The sequence below is a fragment of the Ochotona princeps genome, chromosome 23 (assembly GCF_030435755.1).
Source record: "Ochotona princeps isolate mOchPri1 chromosome 23, mOchPri1.hap1, whole genome shotgun sequence".
Lineage (NCBI taxonomy): Eukaryota > Metazoa > Chordata > Mammalia > Lagomorpha > Ochotonidae > Ochotona > Ochotona princeps.
Genome location: NC_080854.1, coordinates 32,229,813 through 32,245,236, shown reverse-complemented (window position 1 = coordinate 32,245,236; position 15,424 = coordinate 32,229,813). Strand labels below are relative to the sequence as shown.

The following is a 15,424-nucleotide window of genomic DNA, read 5'->3' as shown; positions in this document are numbered from 1 at the left end:
GGGCCTAGGGGACAGCAGAGGTAGACTGAGGCTCAGCCGGGATGCAATGTGCTTTTCTGGGTGTTGGTTCAGCCACAGGCCTCTTCCTATAAGGACACATTGCTGGCTGCATGCGAACAGGGGAGGCCAAGGGGGTTCCAGCTTTTTGAGTAAGTTGGCATGATGAAGGCCTAGCACAAATTAACTTTCATGAACAAAATCACACAATTGGTTCTTGCTGCTGATAAGCATTAATTCTAAATGATAATCATCCTACTTTATCTTTCAAAAGATGTATTTGAAAGTCTGAGACAGAGAGAGGCCTTCCAACCACTGGATCACTCCACAGAGGGCTACCACGGCCAGACTAAGGCTAAAGCCAGGACCTGGGGCTTCATGCAGGTCTCCCATGTGTGTGGCAGGGGCCCAAACTGTGTTTATCACCCACTGCTATTCCTAGGCCGTCAGCAGGTTGTTGGGTTGGAATGTGGAACAGCTGGGACACGAAATGGCTCCCACATGGTTCGCTACACCACAACGCCAGCCCCCTGATCTTAAGATTTAAGAGGTGGGCATTCCACTTACCGATGAATGTGCTTGCCTCTCCTATGGGAGTACTTAGCTGCTCCTGATTGTAGCTCTGGTTAGCGCACACCCTGGGGAGTAATAGGTGATGGTGTAGGTGGAGAAGTTCCTACCACCTACATGAAGGTCTGCACCGAGTTTCTCGCTGCAAGCTTCCCCCTTGGGCAGGCTGTTGCAGGTGTCTGTGGAGTAAACCTGTGGATGGGGAGTTTGTCTCTCTGTCTTGCAAGTAAATAAATGTTTAAAAAGCAGTGTATAAGATTATGCAATAAATAATGCATGTGTGTCTCTAGCAAAAGCACATGGTGTTTTGCTGACCTGAAGGAGACAGAGGTACCACCGATTCTGAATAAAAGCAACTCCTTTACTGCTCTTGGGCCTGGGAGACATAGAACCGCAGCCTTCCAGAAAAAAAACCTGCATTTTATGTTCTTGAGCTGGGCACAGAAATTGCATTCCTTCTACCCCTCATGAAATTTTCCTGAGTGGTATTTGATAACTCTTGGACAAGTCCTCTATTCCAGTAAATCCGAGGATATTTCATGGATTTCAAAGATCATGGATTAAGTTAATTTTGGTGCACATTTCTACAAAGGACACTTCGTTTTTCCAAGCTATATTATCTATTTTATTTTAAGACTTTTCCTAAACATAGATTTCAAAACCATGTTTGCCCTGAAGTAAACTTAACCTTTCAATTCCACTTTGCACAAACCTCCCCAAGAACCCGCCAGCATTTAAGTCAGTGGAATGGAACAGGCATCGGGTGCAGCCAGCCGCTCCAGCCGCGAGCGCAGCCTTACCTATCAGCGTGTGGAACACGGCGGCAATGGCGCCCGCCACCACCATGCACAGGACTGCCTTGGTCCGGTCCCGCTTGCTGTTCACAAACACCAGGCCCACGTTTTTGAAGTCACTCATGGGCCCCGTGAAGAACTTCATCAGGGAATAGGCCAGCCCGTAGCTGGCCAGCATCTCCACAGCATCTTCCTTGACGGCGGCGATGCCACGGTTCAAAGCCTGTAAGGGGAGCAGGATGCACTTGTCAGAAACGGCCCCTCGGCCCCGGCAGTCGGGCTCCCCAAGGGAACTCCGCAGCCCCAGTTCCTGTGCAAGGCACAAGTGTGAGCTTCCCCTGGAATAACGTTGGGGTGGAGAGGGGAGACACCTGTTCATTGAGGTCAGAATGACAGAAAACAACACAGCAAGCCTTTTCTGTTAATATCAGAAAACAAACCTAAGAGGTTTTGGTTTAAAGGTAATTGATTTAATAACACACACATAATATTTAGTTTGCACACTGACTCTAACGTTCTAGGATGCAACAGGCATCCTAGAAATGAGTCATCCACTTTATCTTGGGGTGGGTGATGGCTCTCTTTGTTAAGGAAGCTGTGTGTGTGTGTAAAACCTTAAATACGGTGCCTGGCTTGGTATAATCTTTCTTGCACAGAGTGAGTTCTAAGCTATGAAAGATGACATGGAAGGAATTTATTATTGCATCAACGGATACCACACATCTGACTTTTACTGTCAGGTAACTTGACGTACATTCTTGACACCATCAGGTTAAACACAGAGCTTCTGCACAATGCATGCTCAGGAAGATGCATTTCCAGAACATTCTGCCTGCTTTCAACACCATCCACCAGAGACGCTCTCAGGCCCAGGAGGCCCCTGGCAGGATAACATCTCCACACTTTCTCACCAAGGAGACAAGTTACAGCACAGAGAGCAGGGGTACATGTTCAGAACTCTGTAGAACATCTCCTGCACCCTGAGACTTGGGCAGCTGAGTGGGCAAGTCGGCTTTCCACGGAGATACACAGTGAACACGGACTTCATGTTAGAGCAGTTGCAGCTTCACAGTAAAACGGAGACGAAATGACAAAGAGCCTCTGCCTCTGTCCCCCACATCCAGCCACACCCACTGTCAACATCCCACACCAGACAGGCCAATTCACTGCAACCAAAGAACCACACGGACACAGAACACTCACTCCAGCCCAAGCCCACGGCTTTCATTAGGGCTGCTTCTCACTGTTGCATATTCTGCAGGTTTTGACAAATGTAGTTTGACATGAATCTACACTGTAGTCACATTTCACAAAAATATGCCAAGTCATTGTCATGTGTCACTCACCTAAGGGAGACAGACGCCCATTCATAAATCCCCGAGACTCAATCTCTGCCACATAAACTCAAAGAAGCAACAAGGGAGGCGTGGTGGTGCAGCGAGCTAATTCTCCACCCTGCAGTGCCAGCACCCCACGTGCTCATGTCCTGGCTGTCCCGCTTCCCATCCAGCTCGTTAATGGGATGGGAAAGCAGCAGAGGATGGACCAAATTCTTGGGATCCCACACCTACGAGGGCGACCTGGAAAAAACTCCTGGCTCCCAGCTTCGGATCATTTCAGTACTGGCCATTGTGGCCACATTGGGGAATGGAGTAGTGAATGGAAGCTCTCTCTCTCTTTATCTCTATGTAAAATCTGCATTTAAGATAAAAATATTTTTTTCCTAATTCCTATTTCTGTCAGTTAGACAGCTGTGGATAATTTTGTCGACACATACAGGATTACAGTCACAGCCTGGGTACCAGGTTGTAAGACACTAAGATGTGCAACACAAAGTGAGACAACAGGTGCTCAAAAGAGGAAAGGCTAACTACAATGAACAAATTCAAGAACTAACCTTCACACACACATGATACATAAGGTCCATGCTACATGACAACCGACAAACCCAATCTATTGTATTTCCTTGAGTCTAAGACTTACCAATTGTAAGGTACATTATTAGTTTATATGTCACTAAGTCAGAAAAAGAAATTTCCAACTATAATTGGATGCCGTTGATCGCAGAGATGCTGAAACGCAGGGGGCAGGAGGAAGGGGGTGCCACAGGATTTATGAAGGCAGGACTTGTGCACTTCATGTCTTGAGGTGATTCTTTGTCTAGAGGCCCATCTAAGCTTTGGACTGTAAATGTAAGAGTCTGCATAAGTGCAGGCAGAACTGATCAGTAAAACCCAAGGTCTTCAAGGAAGACATAGATGACAGAATGGAAGCTTAGAGACTTGAAAAATCTTTGCCAAGGAGAATTAGGGGGAAGTTTACAGGAAAGTACCAGTGTGTACAAGTGACTTAAGAAGGGCTAGTGCTGAGGCCAGCATCTCACACCAGAGCTCCAGTTTGAATACCAACTGGTTTGCTTCAAATCTGGCTCCCTACAGATGCCCCTAGAGAGGCCGCAGAAGATGCCTCCACAGCGTGGGAACCTGCCAGCTACACAGGAGACCAGCATGGAGTTCTGGGCTCCTGGCTTGGATCTGGTCCTGTCATTGCTATCACTGCCACTGTGGGGTGAACCAGCTGACGGACAATTCGTCTCTTGCTCTCTGTCTTTTGAATAAGCAAAGTTAATTTTTTAAAGAAAAAATTTAAAATAAAATGCTTAAGACTGTAGGAATTCATTATCATTATTCTAAGCTGCTATAATAGAAGCTAATTTCTGGTATTTCCAATCTTGTATTTCTCTTCCCCTCTTCTTTTTCCCAACAATTTGAAAATTTCCCTAAAAATCTTAGCTTTTGCAGAGCATGTCTGCCATGATGCTTCAACGGAACATCTATTATACCTTCTTTTTTTTTTTAAAGGTTTATTTATTTTTATTGAAAGGCAGAGATACAGAGAGGAGGAGACACAAAGATCTTCTGTCCCCTGGCTCACTTCCCAAGCGAACAGCCAGAGCTGAGCCAGGAACCAGGAGCCTTTTCTGGGTCTCCACGCGGGTGCAGGGTCCCAAGGTTTTGGGTCACCCTCCACTGCCTTCCCAGGCCACAGGAAGGGAGCTGGATGGGAAGTGGAGCAGCTGGGATTAGAACTGCCACCCATGTGATCCTGCTGCATGCAAGGCTACTCTGCTGCACCTCTAGTATGCTCTTAAATGAAATAAAAACCGAGAAGCTCCTGATGGCAAATCCTGTGCTCAGAGACCTGTCTCTGGCTATTTATCAAAACCTACCCTTTGATTGTGCGCCAAACTCACTGTGGACTTTGGAAGTGGACATGGCTGATGACCCATCTAGATCCCCAAGAGTGGGCAGTGCAGCGTCCCCAGGGGCTAGGAGCTCCCTGTATCCACTTGTGTATCACTCATTTTCCAGAGATCTTAATGGTAGGAGTGCCTGGGAGTGAGCAGAAGTCTCCAGTGGATCAAGTCCTTAGGCCATATCCCAAAATTCCCTGACTGTGCCTGGAAAACCCTTGCTCATTAAATCACAACACACAAAGATCCACACACGGTTTTTCTTCTAGAGTTCAACTGAGGTCAGCCCCTAATCTCTGTGCCAACATAAAGAAACACGTATGGCTTGTTTTTTCCTTTCCAACCCTCCTCAAATCCATTAGGATGAAATTTGTACTGGCTTTTATTGTGTAAAGATTAAATGATATACATTGATGAACGTCTGATTCAAAAGCTCGTGCAGGACTGAATAATACAGGACGAGGCCGTTTGTGTATTACCTTGGGAAAGCTTTATATACATTATAATAATATCACAGACATGTATGTGTGTTGAAAAGACATCAGCCCTGGCGAAGGTTTCCATCTTCCAGCTCCGTGGCTGGATGTGAGTCCTAACTCCAGGGCGGAAGCAGGTGGGAAGGAAGAAGGATACAGGTAATGACAGCTCTGTCAGCGAGATGGAGTGAGAAAGTCTCATTTAGCCTGACAATTACGGTCATTTGAGTGGAGAGCGCTGGGTTCGGAGGCTTGCAAGTTGGATCTGGAATCTGTTGCTATCACTTAAGTGCTGAGAGGCCTTGGCCAAGGTGCTTATTCTCCCTGAAATAACTCGATGGCTTGCTCCGGGCAGGGATGTAGGCAGGCAGCATCCAGGCGCCAAGGAAGCCCCTTTCAGCAGGGGTTTCTGCCTGCTTTGCTTAGCACCATACCTCCATTATCCTTCTTATTCTGTAAGCACTGCAGCACTTGCTGAATGCACGTTCAATTAGTCATTCTTTTTTTTAAAGACTTATTTTTATTGGAAAGTCAGACAGAGAGGAGGATTGACAGAGAGGAAGATTTTCTGTCCATTGATTTACTCCCCAAATGACAGCAACGACTGGAGCTGAACCAATCCAAAGCCAGGAGCCAGGAGCTTTTTCTGTGTCTCTCAGGCGGGTGCAGGGTCCCAAGGACTTGGGCCGTCCTCGACTGCTTTCCCAGGCCACAAGCAGGGAGCTGGATGGAAGTGGGGCTGGCGGGATACAAAACGGCGGCCATCGGGATCCTGGCATGTGCGAGGTGAGGACTTTCGCCATTAGGCTACCACGCCAGGCCCTGAACTAGTCATTTTCTACCAAGAACTTTTCATGTACATACTGACTTCTATGAACTTGTAACAACTCACATTTAATTGCAAAATGTTAATTGCTTGCAATATCTACCAGGGACACAATGTCTTCAATGACTACATGAAATGTAGGCATTATTTGAGAAACCCATCTTGCTTCTCAGAAACCATTGTGCTGTGCACAGAAAGTTCCAGAATGGGGTGTGTGCGCTATGAACGTTATGGCTCTATAGGATTCTCACGCTCACCTGCTGCTGCAAGGAAGGCTTCTAAATGTTTCCAAAGTACAGATTCTTCACTGTCCATTCAGGCCAGGCCTGGGAGCAGTGTACAACTGCCAAAGGGCAGCCTGTCCTGGCCATGGACAACTGCACAGGTTTCTCTGAGCCCACAACCAGCTGCACAGCCATGCAGGGCAGCTAAGCTCAACACGGATCTGCAGGCGGTCCTGCGGCCTTAGGAGCACACACCCCACTTGGGGTGCCTGCGTGCCACGGTGGAGTGCATGGGCTCCAGTTCTGCCTCTAGATCTGGATTCGGACTCCAGCTTCCTGCTAGTGTGGGCCTTGGGGCAGACAGAAGGTGATGGCTCAGGTGCATGCAGACCCAGATGGAGTTCCCAGCTCAGGCACTGAGGGGTGGGATGGGAACACACTTTCATCAAATAACATAATAAACACATACAAATAAATGTGACTTCAGCAAGCCACGAGGAAGCACACATGCGGTGTGTCTGTCGGTACTGGCCAGGCTCGTGGTATTCTTATACTTGATTCCCCCCACACATACTTTATACTAAAATCTCCAGGGAAGCAGTTACCCAATCCCACAGGTATGCCCAGGCCTTCTGAGGATGAAGCAGCAGCAGCTCAGGAAGCCACAGGTCCTTAGTGGGACCCAGAGACCAAATTCTGTGGCGACTCAGCAGGGTCCTGGGCACCAACTCACCCCGAGCCCTGCCGAGTGCTTGGTGCTCACAAGATCAACCACTGCCTGCCCATCGGGGAGGGGGCATAGCCCTGGGGCCCAAGCCCAGGCAGTGTCCCTTCCTCTAATGCCAGGCGGGGGGACCTGAAAGGAACAGAGAGGCAGATCATCTGGAGCACTCAGCATGGAAACTAAACCAAGGAGCTGCAGGTGCAGCCCAGTGACAGAGCATGCTGGCTCCTCCAGGGCTCCTGCTGGATGAGGATGCCACCCCCTCCTCCCTGTAGCCTTGCCCACAGAGCTAAGGCTGTAGAAGGAGGCTAGAGATGCTGCTCCATGGCAACACCCAGTGCCTCCACTGTCCTCCAACCTCCACAGGTGGCTGCTCCTGTCCCTCCCTGGGGGCAGCTGCCACAGGGGTCTGCAGAGCGGGCCGAGCCCAAGCAAGGCTGGACGTTGGCAGGGCCCTCTGCGCCAGGTGCTCCAGCCCACCCAGCCAGCTGCTCCGGCTATGCTCTACTGTGAACGCGCCCTTGTCTGACACTCACTCCACCTACCCATACTCCCCTCTAACCTCGTTTGCTTCTCGAGATGTCACTTGGAATTCCTGATAAAAGTTAAGTCCCTTCCGGTCCATTGGTCTTTCATTGGACATGCGGCCATGTGGTTCAGAATCTCCCATCGCACCTCTGGGCATCTGGGGGAACTGGGATAGCTCCACAGTCAGCACTGACAAGCTGTTTTTAACGCCTTCCCTGGAAATGGCCTGCGCTCTGGCTGCTTCCGCTGCCCACTCTGCGCTCACACTTCTGATCAGGCCCAGCTGCCACCCGCTGAATGACCACAGAACTCCACCCCGACTGCCATCTCCTGCCAGCTCTGCACTGTTCTCTCTGCTGCTGCTGCTCTCCAGGCCTTGACTTTCCTTCCTCATGAGTCTAGCCTACAGTTCCACATCATCACAGTAACCATGCTCTCTCCAACACTCACAGTCAGCATTTGCAGAAGCGTCTGCTCCTGCATTCGCCCATCGACCTTTCTACTCTCAATGATGTAGATTTTTCACTCGGCTCTGCAAGCTGCTTGGACTGATTCCAGAGCACCACAGCACCACAGCCGGCTGCCCCACGCGCTCCTGCTCTGTGACCCCAGCAGGGCTCAGGGCTGCTCAGTCATGTTTCGTCTTTCCCAGTGCTGACGCTCAGTTTCCTGGATGCCTGTTTTAGAGCAGGCAACTTTCCCTTACCTCGTGTGGAAGACCACCCATGAAGCAAAAATGAGATTTCTGGTTACTTGCCTCCCTGAGACAACAAAGCTCACTGTCTCCACCTGCCTCAGGTCCTCTCTCCTGCTGCAGTGGGGCAGCCTGCCTGGTCAGGGCCAATCCTGGGCTGGCCACCTTCTGTCTTTGCGGGATCCAATCCAAGTCAGCTCCCTTGCCCTCCTGTCTGATGTCTGCAGTCTGACCGGGGCCTTCCTCTCACCATCTGCACCTTCCCAAGTCTTCCATTTTCAAAGGAACCCACTTCTGGTTCCTACTCCTGTCATGGCTCTCTCTCAACTCCCCAGTCTGCATTTTGCAGCGCCTAGCAAGGACCTGGCCCTCTGGAATCATGCACTAGGGCACACGTGGGAAGCTGCCTGTTGATTTGGCCACCCCTCACACTCTGTTAAGTCATTGGGGGCAGGGCTGGGTTCCTTTGTCATCAGTCTCTCCATTATCTACTTAGCACCAAGCTTCAAACTCAATACAAGGGCAGCTGTGTTAACAAAGATAGGTAAGTTATATCCTCCACAAACAAACCTCTCCAACTGTAAATTTAGTTTTCTGAATGAAAAGCCCAATTCTTGGCAGAACCTGTGTACTTGAGATAGGCAGCATGGTGACGGTAGCACTGTACAGCCCTTGGTAATCCTAACATTTCCTCAATTAACAGGCAGGGCCTTTCCCTGCTGTCTGGTACAGGTGCTGGTCACAGTGTGCACCCAACTGGCTGGTTTGCTGTGGATGCAGGTACAAAAGAATGCTTTGGGGCCACGTGATTAGTGTCTTAAGTGTAAAGCCTAATCGAAGATTTTTTCTTCTGACTCTTTGTTTTTTTCATTGCCTTTGTCAACTGGGATATAGGACAAATTGTTCTTTCTTGGAGTCAAATCCTGGAACAGAAGTTGCTGTGGTAAGAAGAAAATCAGAAGCTTCCATCCAAAGGAGAGGAATGCCCTCTCCTTAGAGCCTGGTGGAGCGGAGAGAACCCTGCCAAGGGCTGAGTGTGCTGGGATGGATACAAGGGCAGGCATCTCCAGATGCTAGACGGCAGGTGCTTGTTGGGCAACCAGGCAGCCCAGGGAGGCAGGTGGCACACCTGGCGAAGTGCCGAGGGGCCCTGATTTTGACATTGACATTCCTGATCACACAGCTAGAAATGATCCTGGAAGTGGCTTTTTTCTACAGAAAAGAACTGAGTTGGAAATGGGTAACATTCCTTAAAATTGCAAGAGAACATCACATGAAATATGCAGCTCCTCCTCCCATTTTTTTCCACTTTGAATGAGACGGCTACTTCCTTTACTGACCTCAGTCCGGATTAGAGCCACGGAGACCTAAGGGTAGGTGTCAATTTTGTCTTGCTAGGAAACAGCTCAACCTGTTACCTGCTCCTTTGGCTAAAAGGCAATTCCTCTTCAATGGTGCTCTGACGGCAATTATGACGAGAAGTCATAATCGCAGCAGGTGATCCACACTGGCAGCATCTTGCTGAGCCTCCACATCTTCAGAACGTGCCCATTTTCAGAAGGGTGTGACCCTCAGAAGCACACACCTGGTCACAGCTACCTGGGGCGGGGGCACAGCCGGCCATTTTGTGTTTTAATCCTCCCAATCTGTCTGGGTTCCTGTACTTTTCCACTGCTACTGTTCCATTTGTCTGGATTTTAAGAAGTGGCTTGGGTGGAGTGAGACCATTTGTCTTTCCGGTCATTTTCCAGCTGTATTTTATTTTCTTGGGGATCTATACTGCCCTTGGTGAGACAGCTGCGCTCTGTTTAGCTGAACTTGTGGCAGAGAACTTGACACCCACACATGAGGCTGTGGTTTAGGGTGAGTGGCTAGGAGACAAAGCTGGGGCTCTGGGCAAGCTGGAGCGTCTCCCCAGAGTGGCACTGTCCATATTTAGTGTTTCCTGAGAGCCCAGAGGCAACCCTGGGCAAGCTGAGACATGGCATGGTGCTCCTGTCCCTTCCCACACCCGCACGAGAGTTTCTGTAGATGGAGAGGGATACCGAGCAGGGTGTGGTGCGGTCTGTTCCCTCCTGCTGGTTTCTGCAGAATCATGCATGGAGCACCTTCTCCTTGGAAAATGTCGCAGCACTAATGGATGGCATTCAGGGTCCGAGACCCTCCCCAAATCCTCCCACTCCTTCATTTGAACAGCCCGCTAACACTTGGCTTCACCCAGGTGGATAGAGGGATTGACAAGGAAAGCACCAAGGTACTTCCAGAAGTACCTTCATGAAAGAATGGAAATACCATGTTTATTTTGGTGTAAAAATGTTTGAGATCCACACATAGCCTTTCCATAACATAGGCCTTCCACAGACTTTTTCAAGAGCCCCATAGGCATGGATTTAAAATTTTGGGGGTTGAAATAGGCTTATGTTTTCATTCATTTCATTTTCTACAAACTTTCAGAAGTATCCTTGTGTTACCATAAACATTCTAAAGTCCTTTATAATCTAAAGATTCCCCGTGACATTTCCAAACCTTCACACACTCCCTAACCTGGTCTTACATCTTTACTCTCACAAAATGCCTGTATTTTCTGTTCATTTTCTATAATATTTAGAAAGATTCATGGTCCTCAAATGGTATCTGAAGTTAGTACTTCAAGATGATGTTCACTTTCAAACTGAACTCTTAATGCCTTTATATTGAAACCCAACTCCATAACCAATCTGGAAGCAATGCCTAACTCCACGACCCCCTCCACACTTGAACCCTCCTTCACGGTGATGGCTTTGTTCTTCTGGACTCCTCTAGCACCTTGGCCTTGGCTGTGCATGTCTCAGCAGCTTAGAATTCCCACTCCTCTTTCTGACTCAACGGCCACACTGGCTGTCGCCTGGTGGCTGCCAGGTGCGTTTCTGAGAGCTGTATATATGAAGTGAAGTTATCTCGTGTTTGGACCTCCTGGTATGTCGTGAGCACGTAGCGAAGGCGCTGACCCAGCATCTCAGCGGCCGACATCGCTGAGGCAGACACTGTTCTGAGGTCTTCACCCCTCCCAGCATCCTCAATCCAACAATCACCCTAAGAAATACAGTCATTACAAAGATGTTCACTGGGGTCTGGCATGATAGGTTAGCGGCTAAAATCCCCACCTTGCATGCACCAGGATGCCATGTAGACACTGATTTGTATCCTGCTGGCCCCACTTCCCATCCAGCTCCCTGCTTGTGGCTTGGGAAAGCAGTGGAGCACGGCCCAAAGCCTTGGGACCCTGCACCTGTGAGGGAGACCCAGAAGAGGCTCCAGACTCCTGGCTTCAGTACTGGCCATTGTGGTCACTTGGGGAGTGAAATCAGTGGACTGAAGATCTTCCTCTCTGACTTTCCAATAAAATATAAATCTTTTTTTTTTAAAGATGTTCACTGAAAGCTTGGTAGTGGCAGAGAGTTGGCACCAACGCATGGATCCACCAACCCAAGAGAGATGCAGTGCTTATGGGACATCTACAAGGGAGAACACTAACACTCCAGGTACGATACAGAGCTACAGGCACTAAGTTGGAAAGAAGCTCCTCCGAAAACGTTAGACATAGGCAACTGCACTTTCACACATAACACATGCTCTAACTCTGAGAAAGTAAGAAAGGAAGACCAGCAGGCAACGTGCGAGTACTTCAGCAGAGAGCCAGATGGAGAGTGAGGTTTGAATCAGAGATCACCGTGGATTATTCAAGCTAGGGTCGGAATACTGGGAGCCAGAAGAGGGGAATTCTTAACTTCACAGACAGTCGTCTTGCTTTACTCATTCCAAGGAGTAGATCTTACTTTTATTAGTTCAAAAATAAAAGATGAACAGGCACAAAGAATACAGGAGATGCTCAACGTGCTGGGGTACAAGGTTCAATGATTCCTCCCACCCCATCACTCGCACACAGCAAAGGTCAGAGGCCACAAACATGCAGGGGCACCAATCCCTTCACACCCATCTCCCAGCGGAGCTTTTCCTGCCCTTCTGTGGTGTCTGACAGTTTTGAACACAAGACCAGAAGACATGTGCGAGGCGCCAGCGAGGATCCAGAGCTCTGGGGTCTGGGGAAAAGGAATCTTCCCTGTGTTCAACTTGCCCTCCTGCTACTGCTGCTGGTTTCAGCTGTTTTGTGACTTGGGCATCTAAATTGGGATTTGTCTATAATTAAATGAGACAATTTGAATGCAGCCTGAGTAGGGCACAGGGCATCCTACCAAGTTGGAAGTCCAGAGAGCCCGCTGCCCTGGAACCCCCGGCTGAGCTGTCTCCTGATCCAGTTGAGGCACGCCTTCCCCTAGCTTCTTCTCACCCTCTGGGATCAACAGCAAGTCGCTCATTCCAGGATGTGGCCTCTGCCCAGGCTAAGCCTCCCGACCTTGCAGCTGTCTCATCATTTTGTCTTCTGAGAACTCCTTCACGCCTTCAAACACACTGGGGAACTTGGGGTGCTTGGTGTTGTGTTTTGTCCTGAACACAGTGCACAGGATGGGAGCTCATGCTGACTGTGACTGCCTCAGATGGGTGGGTCAGTAACAGCAGGGTGCCAAGCAGGCTGACCGTAACTGGCAGGGTGCAGGTCCTTACATATATCATTCACCTGAAAAAGGATGGAGGCCTTCTACTCAATAATTACCACCTTATTAATTGGGTAAGGATCAGCTCCATTTGCTTAACAACCAGTAGTATGGGATGCAAGCAGCTGAGGATGGAAAAAGGGGGTGGGAAGACAGAAGGCAGGCTGAGGAAGTCGCATGGGATAGTTCTAACTGAGCAAAGAGAGCGGATGGGTGGGCATCTGGCTGAGCAGTGAAAACAGCTAGCCCCCCATTGGGAGTACCAGGTTCAATTCCCAGCTCTGACCCTGAACTCCAGCTTCTGGTCATTGCACCTGGGGCGGCAGCAGCAATGGCTCAAGTAGCCGGGCCCCTGCTACTATCCATATAGGACGTCAACTGGGTTCTTGGCTCCCGGCTTTGGCCAGGCCCAGCCCTGGCTGTTGCGGGGATGTGGGCAGTAAACAAGTGGATAGAAGACTCTCTCACTCACTCGTTCTCTGATAATTAAAGGCACATTAAAAAAATGAGTAGGAAGAGGCCAGTGTCCTGGTATGAGAGTTAAGCTGCCACCTGCGACACAGGCCTTCCTTCTGAACGCTGCTGGTTTGAGTCCTGGTTGTGTCACTTCTGATTCAACTCTCTGCTAATGTGCTTGGGAAAGCAGAGGAACTGAACACACTCAGGCCCTGCCACCATGGCTTCCTGGCTCTGGCTTGACCAAACCCTGCCATTGTGGCCCTTTGGAAATGAACCAGCAGTCAGAAGACCTCTCTCTGCTTCTCCCTCTTTCTTTGTAATTCTGTCTTACAAATAAATAATCTTTAAAAAAAAAAAAAGAGTGGAAAAGGGAGCTTCAAAGCAAAGGTGTGTGGAGTGTGCACAAAGAGCTGTAACGCTGGTGTGTCGGGACGCCCCGGGCGCAGCTCTCCCAGACTGCATTCGGTATTGTGTACCACTGCATTACTTAGGGATGCAAGAACTGTTCCAACGTCAGTGCTGGGTTTGTCTTATCAGGTTTTGGTCTCTGGCTGAACTGAATGTCTTTGAAAGCAAATGCAGCACCATTGGGGCACGTGCGGCTCTGGTTCGGCCCCCGGAAGCCTCGCTGTGTTTCCCGAGCAGTGGCAGAGAGGGTCCGAGTCCATCACAACCCCTGCCAAGGTGTCTGGGGGCTCTGACTCGGCAGTCCCTCCGAGCAATACGCCACAGTCATAAGCATGTCTTCCAATTTTGCTCCTGGGGTGTTCTGTTAAATTTCACAATTTTAAAGTTACAGTCTGGGGATAAATACATGATAATTCTGAACTTTTGAGTTGTATATAGATTTTCTCACCATGTGAAATCTATGATGGGCAATCTAGTTGGGCCTGCTTGAAATAAAGATTTCCCGAACCTTCCAATGCACCAACATGCGATAGGATGTTTCTTCATGTTCCATTGTCTTTCTGAAACTACAGTTTAATAGTTTCTTTCTTACATGTGAAGAGAAAAATAGAGAAATTATGGCAAGCTATTTTATCATCTAATATTTCTAAGCAATTATTTGAGAGGCAAAGAGAAAGAGGGAGGGAGAGTGAGCGAGCGAGCACACACCCTGGTTGGCTGGTTCACTCCCCAGACACCCTCAGGGGCAAAAGCTGGATGCAGCTGAAGCATGGAGACAGGAACTCAATCCGGGTCTCCCATGGGGGTGGCAAGGAGCCATCACCTGCTATCCATCAGAGTGTACATTAACAGGAAGCTGGAATTGGGAACAGAGCTGGCACCTGAACCCATCTTAACCAGCACCTTGACCTCGAGGCCGGGGTCAGTCCTCTATCATCCATGTAGGTTTTAATTCTCCAGTCATTCCTGGGACTGACGGCCAGTCCCACATGACCATGTTGCGTATCTATTTGGCTGATGTAAAATTCAAAGAAGAAAACATCAACCAGGGAAAAACAGGAAGCCCTAATTTTGAAAAATAATCTACCTGCAATGCAAACCACACAAAGATTAGACAAACAAAGTTACGTGTTGACTTTGGCTGTAAATTTTGAAAAGGGATGGAACCTTAAAATAGATCTGGAATGACGCTCAAATTACTTAGTCACTGGTTTGGGTCTTTTCTTAACCTTCTGCAAAACATGTTTTGAGGGAAGCGTGGAAATGAAGGTCAGCTCCCTGCTCATCCCTGAGGGGACGAGGGGCTGCGCATGGACCTGTGTGTGCTCAGGTCTGTGCTGGCCACGGCCTCACGTGTGGCCACGCTGCAGCTCATCCTCCTACAAAGTCGAGTAAGGCAGTGACTCTCAGCTCTTGTAAACGACAGGGAGATGGGATTTCACAGGTAAGAACAGTCTGCCCAACGTCTTAAAGATACTTTGATGGCACAAATGGGACTCTGGCCTCTGAGTCCAGCCGTGTCAGCTGGAAAGTGTCCAGTCATCAAGTTTATATCTGAGTTCCCCACTTGCTGGCAAAGCGATCTGGGACACAGGACGCTATCACCCTGAACTTCAGTGCCGGCAGTGAACAGGGACCTATACCCCAGTCCTCGTCCCGGGGGACTATTTTAGGGGTATTTGAAATGATACACCAATAAAGGCAAAACTCCAACTTTCTATTGCCCCCCCCCCCCGCCCACTGTCCCAAGCAAGAGAAGGGGAGATGTAACAGTTTGGAGTTGTGAGCCCTAAACCGGAAACCAGTGATGCCACGGCTGCCGTGGGCCTTTAGGATGTGGTTTTAGTTCAGGTCACATGGGATATTAGCTCCAAGAGCC

The 15,424-nt window shown here is 49.1% G+C and overlaps 1 protein-coding gene across 1 annotated transcript in view; it reads right to left on the bottom strand.

Annotated features, from left to right (window-relative positions):
* Positions 1-15,424, bottom strand: part of ANKH (ANKH inorganic pyrophosphate transport regulator) — a 113,043-nt gene that overhangs the window by 43,711 nt on the left and 53,908 nt on the right. The window contains exon 2 of the mRNA XM_004583623.4: positions 1,368-1,584. Within this exon, the coding sequence (XP_004583680.1) occupies positions 1,368-1,584 (217 nt within the window). The remainder of the gene's footprint in view (positions 1-1,367; positions 1,585-15,424) is intronic.